At 38.8% G+C, this 22437-nt stretch overlaps 1 protein-coding gene across 16 annotated transcripts in view; it reads left to right on the top strand.

The window, feature by feature from the left end:
- HDAC9 (histone deacetylase 9) overlaps positions 1-22437 on the top strand; it is a 484926-nt gene that overhangs the window by 294084 nt on the left and 168405 nt on the right. For 12 of the 16 annotated variants that reach the window (XM_054816940.1, XM_054816933.1, XM_054816932.1 and 9 more), the window contains one exon: positions 7274-7543. In XM_054816940.1, the coding sequence (XP_054672915.1) occupies positions 7274-7543 (270 nt within the window). Of the gene's footprint in view, positions 1-7273; positions 9887-22437 lie in introns of those variants that run through there. The other 4 variants (XM_054816943.1, XM_054816942.1, XM_054816941.1 and 1 more) reach the window with 1 other exon arrangement.

Genomic DNA, 22437 nt, shown 5'->3' with positions numbered 1-22437 from the left:
TTCTTTGAGTATGCATTCCATATGTTTAATAAAGATGGCATATGTATATCTCGTAGCCTCAGGTTTTGAAAATATTTCACCTGCCCTCAATTGTCTGAAGAGAAAAGAATTTTTACCAGTGAAGTACTGAGTCTTTGTGCTGTTTGTGGGTATTCACTACAAACCGATCAGTTCATGCATTCCTCACAAAGCATAGAACCCCACTGACATGTTTTTGTTAGATCACATGCTTATTAACATAAATTCTACCATAGCATTTGGGGATATGTGCTGTAGCATATAGGTACGTTTGTCCTGAATGCGAAAATTAAACTTGAATCACGTAAATGTATTCCTAGTCACATAGGACTAGGAATGTATTGCACCACACAAGAACTAGGCTGGATAAGGAAGTAAAAAGACTGCAGTTGGTTTGGGATAATGCTTGTTTCAGTAACTTTTTTTTTCTCAGTTAAACGGCAATGAAAATATATGTTAAATAGAATAATTCCCTCTCATACTTGAAATATGCTTTCATTCTCACATAGTTATTTGTGATAAAGAGACAAAACAATTCCTTCTTTTAAAATCTAGTGAACCTAGCTTTTATTATCTACAGTATAGGCTATACACATATGCAGATAGTAGAAATTTAAGTTTATCCTAGAGCCTTTCACTGCCTTGAACCTCCATAACCTGTTTCCTATGCCCAAATAGCTTCTCAGTCTCCTTTATCCCTACTCCCAGAGCTGCTAGCCTTCGTCAGGAGCACAGTAATTCATTAGAGCAGCAAACAGCAGGAGGAATAGGGTTGTGCTGCAGGCACAGCAGCAGTGTGTTATCTGAGGATGCGGGTGGTTTACCAGGCTTTGCAGCATCTAGGTTCTTCTAAAGCACCATTCTGAGAACTGTTCTGATGAATAGTACTGAAAAATGGCAGTGCTCTAATCGTGTATCAATCCTCTGCAAGTATACAGAAAGCCAGGGGCTTTCTTACATACTTAAGAAACCTGATTTTTAAAAACTGGAATTTAAGGGCAGCCCATAGACAAGAGAATGAGAAAAGATCAAATCAGGGAGTGGCCTTTAAATACTGAATTTAAAACTGTATTCTTTAACCCTTGACCTTAAAGGCTTAGATTGAACACCTGTGCCTACATAAGGTTTTTGAACTCTGCTAGCATGGTGGAATATACTTTGTTCATTCTTAAAACTTGCCTCTATTTGCAGTTGAAGTTATTTGTTCATTATATAATTTGCATGGCTTTACAATCAAACTGAAACTGCAAAGCAGAGTCATTTGAACCTTAAACCAGTAGATATTCTAGACCATGTAGCAAAGCAACCCAATATATTCTCATTTCTTAGGACAAGTTTGGGCATGTATCAAGTGAAAACATTCGTTATTTTCCGTTCTTCTGTCCCTTACTCTTCCGTTCATGGGCTGTATAATGAAATCTGCAGAGGTGTAATTCCCTCCTTTTCAGTCATGTAAAATGTAGGGGGTTTTTTTAATAACGAATACTTAAACATTCTCTTAAAAGTTTTGGTGAGAAAAAACAGAACCATTTTAAGCTGATAAGACTATGAAATGCCAGTTGATCAAGAGCTTAGAACAAGTTAATACCTTCTTTTTCTTTTCCATTTCTCATTCTTTTTTTTTCCTTATGTTTAGGATTTGAAGTACTTAAAGCTTTAATATATTTCAACTGAACCCAGTATTTGAATGTTTCACCTACACTAAGATGCTATGGCATGTGTCAGCACTCCCTGAAAAATGTTTTTGGTCAGATCTTTTTGGTGGACATATAGGTGAATCTTGTTGTAGCAAAAAAAAGAGGAAGAGAGCAAGTTCCTCCCCACCCCATTGATCTTGTATTTATCTTGCATTAAAAAGCCATTTCTTTTCTTTGAGAAAAGAATATACTTCAGCAGCAAGCCAGTGCTGCTGTGAGGGTGATAACAAGCAAAATCTAACATAGGTCAGAGGTAAAGAATTCCCCTGGATCATTTCCATTCTGAAAAGAAACAAATCATCGCCAAGAGGTGTGCCTCTGTCCTTAATAACAAAGAGAAGATCCCCTATGGATTATTTCTGGTCAGCTGTCAGATGCCAGTCTTTTGATGTGGGAAATGGTATACGTCTCCACTGAAGTCTGACATTTATACCTGCGGGATCTAGTATGCTGACCTTCTGAAAACATTCTGCAAATGTTGACTTCCCATTCAAAAGTAGGATAGAAACCCTCGTCCCAGCTTTCTGGGGAAAAAATAATAATGAATGTGCAGTAACCCAAACTCCGCTTGTCTTAGGGAAGATCGGCTTTGCTGTTGTCAGCTTTAATATACTTCTGTCCAAATGACAGTTTATTTCCTCACAAGGCCCTTTGATCACCATTGCAGATCTTCATTCTGCTCAATAAAGGGAGTCCAGAGTCTGAAACTCCCAGTTAAAATTATTTCAATCACCTACCAAAAGACCACTGCTACAAAAAAAACCCACCTTAAAATCTTGGTGTTATTTGTGTATTACTGTATCTAGAAAGCTTTGACCCTGCCACTTGCAGAAAAAAAGGGTCATTTTGATGTAACTCATGTAAGCGCAAAGCCTCTAGCAGTAGCCTGCATTCAAGAAAATCTCAGAAATCGTAATGTGAAGAGTACGTGAACAAAGCCCTCTGTCTTTAAAGGTTATTTTTGTCACGGATGATGAATAAAGGCCTGCCTCTGCTGAAGCTAAACTAGCACTGTCTTCACTGGGACCAAGGTTTCATTTGATCAGTATGAGAACCCTGCATGTGTTCTTAAAATAATGTATTCATAGCATTTTGACAATTTGTTTTCAATGGTAAAATCCTCCTCTGTATTAGAGTAGCAAAGGTTAAAATAATGGGGCAGTTGGTGGTGTGCACTAAAGTATGGGAGCAGTATGGATAATATTAAAGCTTAGGTAAGGAGTACATGAATTTCTGTTTTCATTCCAGGATGCTAGTCTGTTTAAAGCATCTTTGTATAGGGAGCCAGTGACTGAGCAAGACTGAGACGTAAAAAATCCATGACAAAAAATATATCAGAAGTGAAAATTCATTAGTGCTTTGGATGGTGATCGTAATTGACCAATATCTGCTAATAAAAAATGAAAAATAATATGGAAGTTTCTGTTGATTTATTGATGGAAAAAATAGGAAGATTATTTGTTGTCAATAGGAATATTGAAAAGATACAGTTAACCCCAGTTTAATCATTCACATCTGAGTGATATTTAATGAAATGCAGAAGACTGGATCAGATTCAGCTGGAGTAAATGAATCTAGTTTCATTAAACATATTACAACTGAGGTTTTGGCTTTCCAGCTTATACATCTGACTAGCATCTTTTGAAGGTGAGAGGTAGCACATTTCTTCTTTCAGATATTGCTTATAGCAGGGGATTGTTTGACCAAAACTACAGCAACAGTTGACTGTGTGTGGAACTGAAAAATGCCCAGAGCATTTTCTCCTTTACTGAGAACTACTGTTTAAGCCACAATGCAGAAGAATGATTTTGAAAGATAAATACGTCCCTTAGAAACATTGTACTACGTGAGTAATAGAGGCAACAGTAAGCAGGTACCAGGTTGTTTCAGTACACCTAACAACATACATGGCTGGTGAAAGTAATCTTACAGCCATAGGGGAGAAGGAGGAAAAGTGTGTTCCGCAAGTAAATACATGAGTTCTTAGAAACAACCACCATGTATGAACAATTAACGAGCAATTAATTAAGGGAAGAAATGTGTGGGGTGGCTGTTGAAGGATTTTGTGCTTTCTCTTTTTGTAAAGACATTTTATTTTAAATATTGTATTTTAAAAGAGCTTACCATTACAAAGGAGAAACAAAGGTAGGAGCTGTGACTGAAGGACTTATCGAATGGTTTGTTGCAATGTCCAGATTATTTATACTTAGCCTTCCATTTTTCTGTACAAGCAAGCAGGTTAGATTGTGTTTGATGTCTTTTTCGGTTGGACTCTTGCAGTTATACAATGGACTTGATGTCTGTAAATGCTTCCTCTCCTGCTGCCACTATTTACTTTGGCTCATGCGTATCCCTTACAGTTTAATTTCCTGAAAATAAAAGGGAAAAAAATATAGGTTACATTAGCATGAAACCATTTTTTTTGAGTGACTCCTTTAGTTGAAATACCAATAACAGTAATGTGTATTTCTTAAAGACGACCAATCTGTACAACTCTAATTTATTAGTGAAATAAACCATGGTTTTATTATTATTTTAAAATGTAGTCTTATTAAAACTCATATTGAGCAATCACTTTTTCAAAATCAAAAATATGCATTAAAATGAGGAGAAAGTCCTGCTTGTACCTACAGATAAATTCAGAAAAAATGGTAAGTGGAGATCTAAAGTGAAAGATTTAAACATTAAGTGTAAGCAGAAGTACCCAGCTGCACAGTGAAAGGACTTGAGCAGTGTTTCATTCAGGACTCATTTTCTGCTATGTAATCCAGCTTTAGATAGAGAGATAAGATAGAAATATTGACTCTAAACTGCTATCTTTGCATGTCTCCAGATACGTAATTTTCCATGGTAGTACCAGGAGATATAGTATAAAATAAGATGTTTCTGACTTAGGAGAACTGAATAGTCTCCTGGTAATGCTACTAATGTAATTACTGGAATAAGATGGGGCCAAGCTGCCTTTAAAAACCACTTTAACAAATACGAAAGCATGGTGGTGATACGGAGAAATGAGTCAGCTGCAGCTTAGCAGACTGAGCGGCAGGAGTGGGTTTTGGCTTTTGCCTCCCCACGTAAGCCATCTACCCGTTTTTATCATGCGCTATCATACGAGAGAAGATGACTATAGTGCCTCATAGCCCCTTGCCTGAGGCTTAGTTAACTCACAACATAAAGGATTGTTTTAAAAAAGATTTTGCAGTAACGATGATAATATGAATGCACTTTGTAAAATCTACTGTGTGAATATAGAAAGACTTTCATTTCACAGAGTTTTAGAAAATTTAATTTGTTTAGCTCCTCCTGTTGCCGAAGTCTAGAGCAAATCGCCTGCTGACTTCCATGATGTGGGAGCGGGCCCCAGAAGAGGAACACTGCAGACCGAAATGCACGCGAATACCACTCCAGTCTCCGCAGCCCCCTTACGCGTGCTTGTATCACTCCACTGATTACATGCAAAAAGCGTTTGAAGGTGTTACACGTATAGATTATATACTGCAGGCCATCATGTGTTGCCTCAAAAAGCTCAGCAGCAGATCTGTGCCATACAGCAGCGTGAAGAAGAAAGAGCCTGACATAAAAGTGAAAAAGCATAAAAGAAAGGAGAGCAGTAATGAGCTAAATATGTGTCTTAACTTTGCTGCGGACATGCACTCATTTTCTCTTGGCTTTCCCTCCAGAATAACCCACCTGATGTCAAGTAACTGGCACATGGAATGGTTTACAGATGGATCAGCATCATGACTCTCGTAGCTGTATATGATTATCTGTCACACAGATGTTTCAGCTTGCATTTGTTTGCTAGCCGCCAGCCAAGCAGCCAGACCTGCCTTTCTTTCCCTGCTTGAGGAGAGAGAGGGCTCACCCACAGATGTTTAACCGAGCGACAGAGAGGAGTGTACCCGAGCTGAACACACATAGTTAGCTTCAGTGCCGCCTTGGTCAGCGTCATCCCCTGAGGAACAACTGGAAAAGATTTATGGGTTTGATCTGAGAAATTTTCCAGATGCTACTTAATAAATGGAGACACTCCGCATTAGTTGCAGTAGTAAGGATTCCCCGGCTTAGAGCATGCCACCTGCAGCATGCAGGATACATGTGTTGTGATTTGCCAGTTACTACAGTAATGAAAAGGGATTTTTTTGTTTGTTTCTTTGTTAGTAAGCCATTATACTCCCATTACGTCCCAAAAATTAAGGTTTGCTGTGACCGAAGCCTGTAGACTTCCACTGTGGAATTTATTTCTCCACTGCTGTGGCGCTTACACATCAGAGCATCAACTGGAACTCCACAAACAGATCTTTCAACTCCTCTTGTTGATTTTTTGGGAGTTCCTGAATCCGGCTGTAGCTTCTTGATTACATGACAAACCTGCCCTTCACTAGGGTGGCATTTTTCTATATGCATTAGCAAGCAGAATGAAACTAGACCATCCATGGTTTGTGACAGAATGGATATACTGAAGCCATCCAGTAGCTCAGCATTATAGCACTAGCTACAACTTGGTTTGAAGAGTTGAGAGTTGGGGGGAGAGGGGAGGGCAGATGGGAAGAGGGACGTATATAAGAGTAATGGTAAAGTTGGGGGGTTTTCCCCTCTCAGTATATTTGACCTGGGTGATACAAATCAATATTTGCTTGAGATCAAGTGGGCCTGTTGAGTAAATGATAATTACTCACTTGACCCTGCAGATGCTTACTCACGTGTATGATTTGTGTCTCTTTCAGCAAAGCAGCGATTTTTTTTCAGTTTGGGCTTTTTGGATTATATTTGGGCTATTTTGGAATATATTTACTGCATCTTAAAACATAAACTATACTTGATTGCAACACGCAGGCATCTGGTACTTCAGCAGAGCTTTACAATAGCAGTTAATGGTGTGAAACCAGTATGGTCTGGGTATCTGTGTTGTATCATCACGGCTGAAACAGGGATACCTGTACCGTGCACGACAAAAGCTAAAGTCTTTCCAGTCATGGACAGACATACTTGTAGTCTCTTTGTGCCACAGGAGAGGTGACAGCAGCTCTTTTTCGCTGCTCCTTTGTCAACTTGTAGTGCCTTCATACTTTAATTGATAGAGAAGCTTGTGTGAATATTCCCTAATTTGCTTGTAGCAAAATATTAACCGGATTAATAATTTTCTTACTTCTTAGAGTTCTTTTATTATTTTGTGTTGTGGAAAATGACTTGTAATATAGTTAAATTAATTTCTGCAGTTATGTTTGAAGAGTATGAAGGGAGACTAATTCCTCTTGATTACCAGCTGTAACAGCGTAGCAGATGTGTAATGTCTTCATTATTCTGCCTTATTTTTAGTTTAGTATTACTGTGTAGCACTCTCAACAAATGTGGTATTTTCTACTGCAGAATAACAACTGGCTTTTTGCTTAGGAACTTTAGTTCTTTTTTCCCCTGTACGTTAATATTTTAGCGATGCGTAGCTACCTGGTTTTGCTGCAGAAGCTTTAATTTTGTCGGCGCAAATCTACTACTTCTCGGTGTTTGGCATCAGTGAAAGGAGTCAATAGCTGTTCCCCCCCCCTTTCTCTTTCCAGATGCTCTCTAAGTCCATTGAGCAGCTCAAGCAGCCTGGCAGTCACCTGGAGGAAGCTGAAGAAGAGCTTCACGGCGATCACTCGATGCAGGAAGAGCGAGCTCCCGCCGGCGATGCCAGCATTAGGGCTGAGAGCAGCAGTGCTGGTGTGGATGACAGAATAGGACAGCAGGTGGGGGCTGTGAAAGTCAAAGAGGAGCCGCCGGACAGTGATGAGGATGTTCAAACCCAGCAAATGGAATCTGGGGAGCAAGCTGCTTTTATGCAACAGGTAATAGGCAAAGATTTAGCTCCAGGATTTGTAATTAAGGTTATTATCTGAACATCACGTACATTTTCTAGGCTTTGATAAGCAACTGTGTTTCTATTCACTGATCTAGCAAATCCTGATTTACTGTTCAAATAGTCTAACAAAGGCAGAAGTGTTGTATGCACACTTGAAAACATAGTGAAGCTCATCCTTATGGCCACTAATTGAGAAAATACCTGTTGCAGTCAATTATTCCACATAAATCTTTGCATCATAGCTGATAGACTTTGTATTAGCCAGGATTACGCTTAGTTCTAGTGAAAAAGAACTCGTATCACCTAGCTTGTTGAGATCAGCAATTGCTGGAATTAGTTTCCAGACCTGATTGATGAAACATTCTTCTCTGACTTTGAATCCTCTGACTTTTGCTTTCAGCTGTCTGTATATACTGTATCATACTGTAGTCTTGAACACTGTTAATGTTAGGATATTTTTTCCCCAGTAGACAGGTACTGACTGCTATATCAGTGGTCCCAGGCTGGTGTATAAAGTAAAATGTTGAGAGGAATACGAGGTGGATGTAAAGAGGCAAGGCAAGGCACTGTTTGAAAATTGCATTGTTTTCTTTTTTTGCACTCCTTAGTTAACATTTCATTCTGTCTTATTTGATGATACTGTCCGAGAGACATCCTTAAATGAAGCAGATGCAAGTACTGGTGAGAAGCAAAATGCAGCATTAGATTCCAGTCAGTTCTTAGGATATTGCAGGAAAAGCACAGAACTGTTATCACTATCATCTGATATCCTGTCACTTGTTTTGGTTTTTTTGGGTTTTTTTTTTTTTTAAATAAAGACTAATCATACAATATCGCATAACCTTTACCGCTAGGTCTCATGGACAAATACTAAAATAACGACTGTGCATAAAATGCCAGCTTGGCAAACGGAAACTTCAGATTGTCGGCGAGCATTTCACCAAAGCTGAAAAGCGCGGTGCGTGCGTACAGCCAGCGAGCTGGCGTCCCTTTCCCTTGCTGTAAAATCAGGCAGAGCCAGGCTGGATGCAGTGGAAGGCCCTGTTTATTTAAGTCGATACTTTGTCAGGTCCCCGCTGTTCTCCTGCAGAAAAGTGATTTTGGGAGGGGGGACAGGAAATGCCTTATGGAAACAGGAAGCCCAAGTGATTCATGTGCTGAGGAATGCGGGGCGGGGGGGGGGGGGGACGGACGGGGACGGGGCAGCGCTCCCTCTGTTTTTAAAGGCACTCTATGAATTGATTTATTGTCAAAGAAAATAACAAAGCGAGTAGGGAAATTGTTAAGGAAGCTTTCCAGTGAAACATTTCCTTCATATTCCCTTTTGATATGTTTACCTTGTTTTATAGGTTTACTTTTGTTAAGCTAGTTAAAGATTCATTGTATTAACATCCCCTTTAATATGGATAATCCCAAACTGACCTGGAATCCTTGTCAGGTTTTTTTTCTATTAAAAATATTTATATTTCTAAAGCTGAGGTATTTTAAGGTGCAGTATCCTGTTTCAAAAGAGATAGCTGTTTTGCCAAATGTAGAAACTGTTCCAAAATATGTTATTAGGATGTGTTGTTTACATTATGCTCTACTACTATTCAATCTCTTATAAAATGTTGCAACTTCTAAAGATACATTATCTTTTTTCCTAGAAGCTCTCCAAACAAATGAGTAAATAGTTGCTATAAAATGAAAGGCCTCCTGAAACATAAAGATCATCTTAGATAGGAAAGATTTATTAATTGAGAAAATACAGGGGATTTATATGTGTGCTTCATATTTGAACAGAAATCTTTCTCCACTTCGGATGAAAAAATCACATTCAAAAAGTGAAGCATATAAAAATGAAATTATATGGTTTTCCCATTATGTATAATTTTAATTTTCTTTGAAACCTAACTTCAGCCTCATCAAAAAGGGATAGTGCATCTTTTAAAATACATTTTATTTGGGGAGAAACTTGCAAATGAGAAGACTTTTGTACAATAGCACTTCAAAGGCATGTATTCACAAAGGACAAAAGATATTTTTATAATGTCATTCAGGTGAGAAGCCCCAATACATTAGTGAACTTTAATTTCAGAATCTTTCAAATTTGGATAAAATTAAAATAGAGAAACTACCTGGAACCAGTGAAAAGGAAAACTGGGTTTAAAACACCACATTTCTAATTGATAAATGTCTCTTACATTTTAAATCTACTGTATTTATTATAATTTACACCCTTAGAGGTGATCTCTTGTTTTGTGTTGTAAATATATTCTGTTTGTATGTTCCCTTTTTTTGCCTTCTGATATAAGTCTCTTCCTTTCTCAAATAAAGTTTTTTTTTAAAAGATCCCCTTTCAGATATCTGACTTTGTGTAAAGTTGATAACTTAGTTGTGCTTTTGCTTTGTATAACCAAATATGTTTACTACACGTTGTTGAAACAATTCAAGCTTTCAGGAGCAAGGTTTTTATTACACGATTCTTACAATGATTACACAAAGTCTTTTTTTGGTCTCTTGTTTTATCCTACATCAGCCATTATAAGTTTTAGTGAATGTGGAAATAGTATTGATGCATGCTCATTTTCCCATCATGGCATCTGTCTTCAACACGTGCTCATACATATATTGTACCATACAGGAAAGGTAAAGGCAAATCCCAATTTCTTGGCTCCTAATTATCCAAAATTTGGATAATGAACCAAAATCATTTCCATGACACTTCTAAAACCTGCCTAGAACCCAAGAGGTGCTGAGCTGAAACTGAATTTATACTGACCTCTTTGATATTCCTCAAGACCTTTCCAAAACTAGAGTCCACCTGTAGATATGTTGGGGAGGAAGGAACCCTCAAACTTTGCAGACTTTAAAGCAATTGCATGAGGCAGTGAAGTCCTACTTTAGAGAAACACCAAAGCGCTTCCTTGGTGATGTTAAACACTTTACAGCTTTGTGACATTTCCTGAACTTTGCTTCAGATCTATAGAGAGAAACAGTTTGTACTGCAAACCCATCTCTGTTGCTAAAGTACATGAATTATTACCACCAAGAGAGTTCAGAAAATTGATGCATTCTAGCTCTTCGAACTGTTCTTTTAAATTGCAAAGGCTCTTAACACCTTAGATTCAGGTATAATTTTAACTAAAATAAAATTCTTTCACATACTTACATTGCTAAGTATAAATATTTTCGTAAATCAAACTTAATTATTTTCAGTGATATAACAGCCAAGTAATGTCATACACAAAAAAAAAAAAAAAAAAAGATAAAAAGTCAAGTTTTAGGTTAGGAAACTTAACTAGCATTAGCAGTATAACATTATAATGTTTGCCCTGTTGATTATTATGTATATGGAATTTTGTGCCTGTAAGTAAATCATGCTTTCAACAGTGATTTTATTGAGATGCCTTTTGTTTAAATACTCATGTCAGAATTAGAAGAGCAGCCATAAATTTTTTTAATTTACAACATTCCTGGTTTGAATGCTACACCTAGATTTTTTTTTTCTAAATGAGTTGTTTACCATGCATCAAAGCACCCATAATGAAGAAAACAATCATAATTTAATACAATTCACAAACTTTATCTTTTCCAGGAAAGCTGTGCATCTCTTTTTTTTTTTTTTTCTTTTGGAACAATAGATGCTCATTCTGTCTTGTTGTCCAAAAAATAAAGCCAGTACAGCTGCCAATTTAGAAGTAATTACTAGTAAATGAGGGAAAATAAATGAGGGAAAATGCTTCATAATATTTATATACTCAAGACAGACACAGATTACTGGAATGTAGATACCGTAATGCTAACCTTGTTTTCATGTCCTGGTATTAACAAAATAGGATTGAAAGCTGAATGCCTCAGCAAAGCAGGAGCGCTCCTGGCACTACCACCACTCATCCTTCCTATTCAGCAATGCATTTGTGCACTGTCTTCATTCCATCTTCATTATCATCAGGATCACTAAGACTTACTCCATGTTACTTAAGCCAACTATACCCTGTTTTTATCTTCACTGGCATTCTGAGGTAAAAATCTATAAACATTAGTCCCAAGCACCAATCTAAAACTGTTTACTTATTTCTCCCCCTTATGAACACTTCACAATTGACAGCCAAAATTAGCTAAGCCAAGTTAATTTCCTTATTGTATTCTGTCCCACTAGCAGCATGTCCTACTTATCCACTTAAGAGATGTTTGTTTGCTTTTCATTTATTTGTTTAGTTTCTGATTTCCTTATGCAGTTCCCATCATCTGGGAGGAAGCAGGACTCCTGTGCCTTGTTTCTGAGTGGAGGAATATAGTTTAGAACATCATATGCTTAATTACTATTCAGGCAAACAGAAGAAGAGAATCCTGGATAAAATTATCTTCTCTGTGCTAGGGCAATAATCCCAGCAATTTTTTGTGGAATTTTACCACTCTGTTAGACACTGTGCTTTGCATTTGGTAGACTTTGTGCTTTGCATTTGGGTTTTTGGTTTTTTTTCTTTTAACTCAGCCTAATTTGGAATTAGATTTAAAGACAAAAAAATACAATTAGCTCAAAGTTCACAGCCATCGGAAAGGCTGGGTTTCTCGGCCGTGCTCACTCACGCACACAAACAGGACTGGGGCAGGGGCATCCTTTAGGCGTGTCCTGGTTTCTGGTCCCCATTTGCTGAGCTCGTGTCGCACTCCTGCTTGCTTTGATTCTGGCCCCATAACTCATCTAGCCCATACAGGATAACGTCCCCGCTACCCGTGGGCATGCAGAGCTGTCGGAGACCCCCCCCCCAAGGGCTGCTTCAGCAGCAGCTGAGAGTTAAAAGGGTACTAGCTTAGTAGCCTGAAACCATCCAGCAATGTCTAATTCTCTGTGATGACGACATGGGGGCCTTAGTCACTAGAGTTGTTTTGACAGACCAGATACTTGTAAGTCATTCAGTGCCTTAATTAGCTGATTAAATGAGGTGTTTTGAATCTGGCTGTAGACCCCTTGGTGCATTTGTTTTACTTTTACTTTCCATAGTTGTCTTGAAGTAACTGTAATAACTCTTAACAGTACGTAGCCCTGCAACATAAGGGAGGTTAGTTGGAGGATACGCTGCTAAAAGTACCCGTCTGCATGCTTCCAAGGTGGTAGCACGTTACATGTCTGGCCTTGAGAAGTGCTGTGAAGGGCCAGATAGATGGAAGTATAAGTTTTGACCAATGTTAGAAATAAGCCTTCTACTACCTCCTCAATGAGCTTGCAACCACAGTTTTATATATACTAGCTCAATTCACTTTTTCTTTTTTTTTTTTTTTTTTTGTAGGCTACCTTAGTTGTCTCCTTTAACCATGCGGCCAGTGAGACAGGCACTAACCTTGTACCTTTCTGCCCTTCCCCAGGTGTGTGAGCTCACAGTCCCAGTACAACCCCTACATAACCCAAGCTGGCACTATGACGTCTTGGATCGAACTTGAGCCATAGACTGTCTGGATGGAGGCAGCAGGCAAAGAGCTGTGTAATTCGATTTGTTTTGGGAAAAATTTTCATTCATCTACATGAGGGGAAGTCTCGTCTGAATATTTAGGCAGCTTTCTGTCATCTTTGCTCTTAAGGGCCTGTCCATCTCTATCAAGGTTCTAACTAACTGTGGTCTTTAAAAATTATGCCACAGGAAGAATTTTTTTTTTTTTATGCTAATTCTATGTGAAAGTGCATAATAGTCAGCATAATTGCAAATAATTATTCTCAGTTGGATGTGAAAATGATCCATTTTTTTTTTCAGAAAGTATCAAATCTACTTTCTTAATGATCACTAAGGAGATGATTATTTTTGTTTGTGTCTCCTATTGTAAACTTTCAGTTACTGAAGTCAATAAGACTTACTTTATCACATAATTGAATCAAGAACTGAATTGTCTGACTGACTGTGTGGCATTACAATATAACAAAGATATGTCATTTTACTGATAGCTGCACAGGCTATTGTTGATACTACTATTATTTTTTTGATCCAAGATTTTTTTTTTTATGCTGCTTTTCCTCCTTCAGATACTTATGATATAGCACCTCGATACTTTCGTTACTGTTCCCTTTTGTCAGAGAAAGCAGTGTGTGAGGAGACCACTGGGGCAACACTAGGCAAAAATTACTTAATCAGGGGTACATAACTAGCATGAATTGAAAGTCTCTAAGTCCAAATCCCAGTAATTATCACTTCACGTTTTGACAGTCAGATGATACTACTTTCATACCATTGGGCAATTTATCATTTCCTCTATCAGACAGCACAGGGTTTTATTATTGTTGTCATGAAGAAGATTATGTGTTCTTGGAAAGCTGCTTCTTTAAAAGCTTCATTTTTGGAAGAATTCTGTTTTGACCTCTGAATTTTTCTCTCTCTCTCTGTCAGACACACATATGCACACAGACACAAGTTTTCATTTTCTTCCTTCTCTTAAAATATGGGAGTGACTAAATGCACACCTCGGTGTGTACTGCTGGCTAAATCTTTATAAAGCTCTGTTGTTTAATGTCCTGGAAGAGCAGCTCAGCCTGAATGCCTTTGAGACATGGGTGCTTTAATGCAGAAAGCAATGCGTAATCTGTCTCCTCTCACGTTCTGGCCTGTGACCTGTGCATCCCCAGGAGACCGAGGAGGTCTATCTGTTCACACTGCCTGTATTTCCTCAGCAAAGAGTCTTGTGAAAATTACAGCTATGAGATTGCAGCACCGCAGCGATGGCAAGGACTTAAGGCGGCTTTGCTCAGGTACTCTGTAAAGCAGCTAGTGAAGCATGGAGGATTCAGTCTCCAACCCTTTCCGTAGTCTTTTCCTTTTGCTTCCATCAAGGGCACTGTGATAGCCTGCAGACTTTTAAAGCAGATCTCTATTATTGAACAGACCCAGAAGGAGCACAGGGCAGAAGCGCGGTTGGGAAATGCTTTCCCTCTGTGCGCAGAGGAACAGCTACCAAGACCAGCTGCTTCTAAGGCTTGTTCTCCTAGATCTTCCTCTACTGAATATACACATTGAAGAGTTACTACACATCAGAGAGCATGGCTCCATCATTCAGCTACCTGACTGCACACAGGCACAGGTGGTGATCAGGTTTCCCTCATTTCTCACCCATTTTGATACCTTGCCTTAGGTGTCCCAAGCACATCCCTTGACATCTTCCTTTCTTTCTAGACCTTTTTGATTCTCACCATTTACCTACATTTGTACAGGTCTTTTGTCATAGTTTCACATTAGTTTCTGCATAGTTTAGTTTTATTTTTAGTTTTCTGAAGCTACTGATTTTACATAGAGAGCTTCAAAGCTTCTCAGCTCGTGTTTCTGACCGAAAAACAAAAATGGCAGTGCTGAGTACAGGTGCCATCACCAAAGGTCAGCCCAGGGACACCTGCTGACTTCAATAGCTCTGATTTGGCCATTTCTGCAGGTAATTAGGTCTCACTAAGGTTGCCAATGATTTCAGTTAAAATACATGCAGCGTAACACTTTGTGCTATGTGAGCAAGTTTTTTCATAAGGATCTCCATCCCTTCTGAGGCAGGGCCTGAGAACACAAGCACAGGCACCGCAGGACCAGCAACAGCAAAGAGACAGGAGCAAGATTCATTCCTGCAGTAAGAGATTGCAAATGAGCATGGGAACCGTTACTTATCCGTGCTGATGGATAATGCCCTAACCAAGCAGGCTGCTCTTTTTCCCAAGTCCTCTCTGAGAAGCTGGATTTCAATTGACTGCTTTCAAGTTAATGTCACTATTATAGTAGCTTGGACCCTCCTGTAAAAGAAGTAATCCTTCTTTCACCTCTCTGGCCCTTTCCCTCCAGCTTTTAATGAAAGAAAAAGACTCAAAGCACATTATTTATATCTTTATATCATCTTACTAGGATCAGCTCTACTGTATCTCCCTCTCTTCTGCATGATTACTTCAGCTAGTAATTAAGGAAATCACAAGACAGGGCACTTAATGTTTGATGCACAGGAAGTTATTATTCATGTAGTGCTGGTGTCTCCTATTTTTTTCTTTCTTCTGCTTTAATATGGACACTAAGTATTGAAAAGGGAAAAAAAGACTTTTCAGGTGAAGGGTTTAGAACTAGAGGAGGATTTGGCAAGTTGGAGTGACGCAATCCCACCAACGTTAGTTCCATTCAACCTGCAGCATCCTGTAAATGCAACAATAACTTATATCAAGAATGACCAATATATACATATTTTGCTCTTCTGTGTTACAAAGTTCAGCCATTGAACCAAGAGGTTGGGCCTACCAAAACCAGGAGATTCAAGCCTTGCAGTTGACTACACAGCCAAGACACTCTATGCAAAATAAGAAGCTGGAAAAGACGCCCTACCAAAAAAAAAAAACCAAACAAACCCCACTCGTCACCTATCGCCTTCTTCATAGATCCCTATTACAGTGCCGTTGCATTAGCAATGAACAACCACTGGTCGCTACTGCTGCTGTACTCAATCCCTGTGCTGCGTAGCTTCTGAGAAGCACTGCGCTGGAGGAGGTCCTCAGGGCTTACAGCAAGGTCTTTGGAACAAGCAATAGGAACCGGGACAGGGAAGACAAAACTGTTCAAGTCCTTTGGTCTGAGTAATTCGCCAAGGGCATCACTGAGGGCAAAACTGAATTACTTTCTTTAACATTGGCAGAAGGCACTGGGCCCAATTTCACATGCTTTCATAGGTCTAAGTACACAACAGCGTTATAAGAGCAAAGAAATGCTACTGAGTTCTCTCTGTAGGCTAAACTACCTCTGTGCCCCTGAAGCAGCTGTGGTGGTTCACAAAATGGAGGCTTGTGTCCCTAAAAATGGGTGATGCTGGAGAAGCACCAAAAGGTGAAAGGCAGAGCTGCTTTCCAAGAACATATTTTGCAAAATCAGAACAATTATGCCCAAAGCTACCACAGTGTTTCTCCCTTTCAGCAAATCAGTCCTCACCAGAAGCTTCCCCAGCTCCTTCTCCCACCTGTGGCCATCCTGCAGCTGCCCCCTGGGGCATCAGCCCCTCTGCCAAGCTCTCCAGATTTGCCCCATTTCTGACAGCCAGAAGGCATCAGAGATCCTCTCGGGAAGGGCCACGAACCTTTAGTTACTGCTGCTTCATATATGTGCTTGGCCAGCCCGTGGCGGGGTTGACTCTTGGCAGGGAAGGGGCAGCGGCTGGAGGCCAAGGCCAGCCAGGTAGCAGGTGGAGCAGATGGAGAGGTCTCCTCCTCACTCTGGCACTGCTGTGGGACGTAATGGTGAGGGAAGGCAGAGGAAGTGAAGCAGCAGCCATAAAACATCTTCCAGGACACCTTGTAGTTAGGCCTGGGAGCTCTCCTTGGCTTGGAGAGTAGCCCTGTCCCCTCCTGAGGATGACAACATTACTTCAGCCAGAGGCTCCAGATTTCTACCTGTTGCAATGAACTTTATTGTCTTTGTTCTCAGAAGACAACATGGTAACAAGGGATTAACTGCTTTGCCTTTTAACTGATCAGTTTAACACATTTTATAGAAAGTTCAGGCTAAACAATTTAAGTTGAAATACACTGATCCTTTCAGAGAAAAGGAGAGTTCAGACAGTTAAAGAAATTGTGTTTAAAAAAAAAAAACTCTGCCAGCAACTACCAACATGAGTTGTTGGTTTTCACCTTCCTGTCATTGTGTCCTTTAATTATTTTAGATTCACTGTTAAACACAAGTTTTCCTGATCGAATAATGGAGATTAGCTGGTAAAGAAAACATTCAAAGGAATAGAAGAATAAAGTCCCAATTCCTAATTCTCCATACTGACTACATCTTGAATCTCACTTCAATAGCTTGAGAAATACTGTAACTGCTGAAGATTGAGCCAAGAGTATCAAAGTTCTATCATCTTTGTTACACTACTTTTTAAAGATAAATAGACATTTATTTTTCCAGCTAGAAGCTAGTACTTTGAGTTCATTGAATTATTATCAATTACTAAACTTAATACTATAGCTCAGTGCGAGACCTGAAATTGGAAGCACTGAAGTTTCTGTTGTTTCTTATCTGAGCAGTCTGGGTCAAGGAGATAGATAAAGTGAAGACAGAATATCTAAAATGCTTATGAAATTATCCAGTATATATTTCACCAGAAAACAGTGAGATAAAATTTTAATTTATTTTCATGGACAGGTTTTCATGTGCTGAGATGGTTTTCCCCAAATTCTTAATTCTTTTCGTGCTAAAGAGCATTTTGCAGTCTTCAGCATTTGTCATTTATAGGCAATGTTCCTGTATGTCATCTCCTAAAAATCTCAAGGACTGGACATTTAAACCAGTGACCTCACTGATTAATAGCTCCTTCCAAACTGATTTGCAGCCTTTTCCCCATTGTGCAAAAACATAACAAAACAGAAATACCAGTGATTTGATTTGGCATTATCAACCACTGAAAGATGAGTCAGGAATAGATTAGCAAGTGTTCTAGTTGATCTTAATAGTGCAGTGAGAAGTAAATTCAAGGATGACAGATGATCCCACTGACTAGCAATTCTTCTAACTGTATTATAGCATGGATCAACCTGCTGTCTTTTCTAACAACTGGCCACGAAAACAAAGTAATTTGAGTTCATATTGCTGTGGAAAACAGAACTGAAACAAAATTTCCTCTTTAATACAAGTTTGGGGGGCTTAATTATTGCAAAAGACTGACATAAATATGTGATGATCTCAGTTTGTAAGATAGCCAAGATGTTTCTCTTAACTTTACGGGGAGGATTTTATCTTTCTCCTCCGAATCAGAGCATCAGCACTACCCTCCAGTATAAACCCAGTAATTCTTCCTGAATGTTCACATGCTCAGGGCATTTTGAGCTGCACCTTTAAAAATAAATAAATAAGGAATGAACTTGTTTGGCATTTCAGGCCAATGACCAAAGCCAGGGAGCCTGGTAAGTACGCTACTATATTCCCTTTAACTTTATTTTTGTGGGCATTATGCATTTTTAAAATGGTTATACATTTCCCTGAACCAATGTAATATAAAAGATTTACTGTTACAGTTTGTGTGTGGCCAGGCAATGGCATATGGAAAACATGTTTCCTGCTATTTAATTTAATTACTCTAATCACGTGCCAGCCCCGGGCATGTCATTCTGGACCTCTGAGGCTCTTTGTCTGTCAAAGAGATGGACAATATCTTGGCTTTGTTTAGTTGCTCTGCAGGCTGCAGATAAAACCACTGAAATACTGACTGTTTGTTTAACCAAAACTTTGCATTTTAACCATTTGGCTTTGATTTTTTGTTTTACAAGAAAAGATGACATTTTGGCCTTGGTGAGCTGAAAAGGAAATATTAGGGATATGAAGAAGAACTGTCACTTTCAGGGCTTAATAGATGAAAAAGAATACTCTAGCCTTCTGGTCAGAAATCAGCTTTGTTAGCAGAAACTTAAGACGTGCATCACTGTTATTTTAGAGTTGCCTGTTAGCAAGGGCAGCTGGAAAAGTCCTGTTTATAACTGCTCCTTTCTAATAGGGTTAGCCCTTCATTCAGCAGTTTCAGTAGATTTTAGTTTCTTGCATTTTAATAGATGAAACTGTAATGGGTGAAACTAATTACAATTCCATAGCAAATAGTAATACCAATGATGTTGCATCCATGTACGAGTTAACTGCAGAGTGTTAACATAAAAGCTATTTTTATATAAGAAATACCTGCAAATTACAGCTTTAAGTCTTTTGACAAAAATTTAAGAGCAGATAGGCAGATTACAGTACTTCATTCATATTAGAAATCCCAAATCTACAGAGAAATTAATCACACACTTAGCTTTAAGTACGTGCTTAACACCACCACTTCCTTCACTTGCAAGCAAGTGCTCAAGTCCATGTTTTCCTGAATCCAGAAGTGATACTAAAGAGTACTTTAGACTACGTGAGGATGTCATTTCTAACAATCATGTTGTCGGAAGAGGAAAGAATAAGTAGCAGCTACACATATAAAGACTTGTCTATTCTTACATTTTTTGGAAACCGAATGAACTTCAATTACTACAAGTTTCGACCGTAAATTAATCTACCTCTTTATACGGTAGCGTGCCAGTGTCCTGCCACAGCTGTTTTCAAGCTACCTGGTATGGAAGAGGGTGGGCAGAAGGTCTGTGAATATTCTCTCGAGAGGTCTGCACCATCAGAGGGAAACATTGGATGGGATGCAAAAAAGGAAGGTGTTCATCTGAACAGAGTTCACATATTTCTGATATTTCAGTTTATGGTTCTGCAACTGGCTTTACTTTTTCCCCTGTTATCTAGCTGAATCAATGAGAGACAATAAATAAAAATTCCTCCCTCTAAGTTGCACAGTACAGCAACACAAGAATTAAAAATGTTGTTAGTATATACTGAATTACAGCTCCTGTCCCCTTTAGCTTTGAGCTAGCCACTAGATGACACTACTTCCCACTTACTTAACAGGTGTGGGCACATGCTCCCATCTTCCAACATACCGGCTCATATATTTACATGCTTTTCAACCAAAGAACTTCAAAAAGAACATTATACAGGAATTGCCTTCATCTCTATACTTTTTGATGAATTTTCTGTTTTGTGTATATACACATAGGTATTTAGGTGCGTGCATGAAGGTATGTAAACAAGCATTACAAGGAGTGCTTGGGCATCTTTGCATGATTTATAGAAAACATGTATTATAACTCACTGTGTGAGTCTTTAGGGTGTTGTAGCTTAGCAAGTGTTGATGACAGCTCTACTTAAAAGAAACCAGTGGAACTCCAAGAAAAACGTAATAGGCTGGAGTTTGTGGAGAACATTCCCGTTGCCCCCTCCCTCCCCCCAAAAAAGGGATACTACACTGACTTCTGTAGTGTGATTCTGGAAGGACTGGGCATAGGGAAAAAAAATCATGCTAAGGAGTGAGGAAAGAGCAGGAAAGTCCAAAAATTACAAACTGGAAGGAGGAGGAGAAAGACACAGAAGGGCTGTCACGCATATCCATAAGGCTGCTGCTGCTGTGGTTTTTAAATTAGGAACAATGAACTTTCCAGAAGGATGTGTGGAAAGAATCCCACGTTTCTAAAAGCATGATTTTCAGAAATCCAGAAGCTCCAGACTACTTGAAAAACAGCTCCTCCAAAGTTTCATTTATGCCACTAAATTGCATGCGCAAGGGTATAAGGATATGGAAGTGGAGAAACAGCACCACTTCAGATACACTTTGGTTTTTTGCCATTGTCAACAAGCTTCTTGCTTTGTTAAGATTCATCTCAATGATTTATAACACATTTATTCTACATGTGCTATAACTGTAATACATGCATAGTATGATATACTTCATTTAAAGAGTATTTCAAACGGCCATACTAAAATACAGCTTTAAAATCTGCCTGTCATCTACTAGTGTGACGATACCCATAGTCAAAGCAAAATTAAGAATTACTTTTTGGTTTAGTAATCTAAATTTGAAATATTAAAAATTTTCTTCATTTTACATCTGTTTTGCTCCTGATCCCCCATGACTGTGGCAATATGGGTTGGGTACAGCCTTATCGTCTATCGCATTGGCCAAGTACTTCTGTACTCCTGTCGAAGGGAACCTGCAAGCAGGGAGGGTGACTCTCCTTGGCAGGATGCTCCGCTCTGTTTACATTTCACATTCTATCACAACCCATTATTTTAGCATTATTTCTTCTGTTTTAATGCCAAGAGCTGCTACTAAAGTGTGGTAATGCTCTGCGGTCATCTTGAAGTCATAATATGAAGTCAATATAGTGTCTACCTAGAACTGGATAAGTGAGCAAGGTATTTCTGCTGACAAGCTATTGTTGTTATATCAAGTTTGTCATAGGAGATATGAGTTCAGTTGCTGATTTGTAGCACTTCAAGAAATCATATTGCCTTAATAGCATCAGTTTTGCTGTATCTATGTCACAGTTCAGTGAACATAATGTTTCCTGTAGTTCTGCTGAATGTCTGGGAATTGTATTTACAGATAGAGCCTATCCCATTCACAACCAAATTCTTCCAGGTTACAATAGCATATGTCCATAGTCCCTATAAAAGAGTGGTGATAAACCATAGACACAGCACCGTATTTGCAAAGTTATGTTTCTAAGTCATTTTTCAACAACTATGACAAAAAGATAAGTTTATCTGTTTGTAACCAACAACTTAATGAGATCCATGTAAGAACTGAGATTTTTCTCAGCAGTTTAAGGGTGCCCAAGTCCCCAGGAACAGCAATGTCTGGAATCAAGGCTACCTAAATTGCAACCATAAGCAATGTAATCAAAATCAAAGGTATAGTTTTATCCTGTGCATGTGTTATTTGGACAGGTTAATTTATTGGGATTATGGAACTGAGAAGAAAAGACATCTAATTTTAGGCATAAAATAAGAGAAAGGCTGAGAAATATATCAGCCAGAGGTTTTGCTTGTTTATTAAAATACTGTCATGTATTTAATCTAAACAAGTGTAATTACTTTTTCAGACTTTGATTTCCTCTGCAAATCTTGTACTCTTACATTTAATTTAGACAGGACATTTATGTGAATTGCCTCTTTTTTCACCAATTTCCTACAGTTTCTTAAATTTGTCAGTAAAGTCGCTTCAGCCTCCCTCCAAAGACTCTGCTTAGGAAGAGCAAAAGCTCTCCACTCTGTTTGTGGCTAAGCGTGAGCTCCAGGAAGGTTTGCTAGAGTACACAAAAGCAAGCAAGACAAGAAAGCACCTTATCTTCAGACCTGAATCTGGGACTTGCTGCAGTAAGAATACCTTGTTGATGTTTATGCTACCTGTGTAGGGACAAGTTCCCCCGCTCAGTCTGATTGTAAAAGCACACAGCGCGAGCTTTTGCATTGCTTTTGAAAGGAGAGAGATTAAAAAAAAAAAAATAGATGTTTTAAGTCACTTCTCTCCTTCTGACAAGAGGACTTCAATCTA

The sequence above is a fragment of the Grus americana genome, chromosome 2 (assembly GCF_028858705.1).
Source record: "Grus americana isolate bGruAme1 chromosome 2, bGruAme1.mat, whole genome shotgun sequence".
Classification (NCBI taxonomy): domain Eukaryota; kingdom Metazoa; phylum Chordata; class Aves; order Gruiformes; family Gruidae; genus Grus; species Grus americana.
Note: the sequence above shows the minus strand (reverse complement) of the source record. Positions and strands in the feature narration are given on the sequence as shown.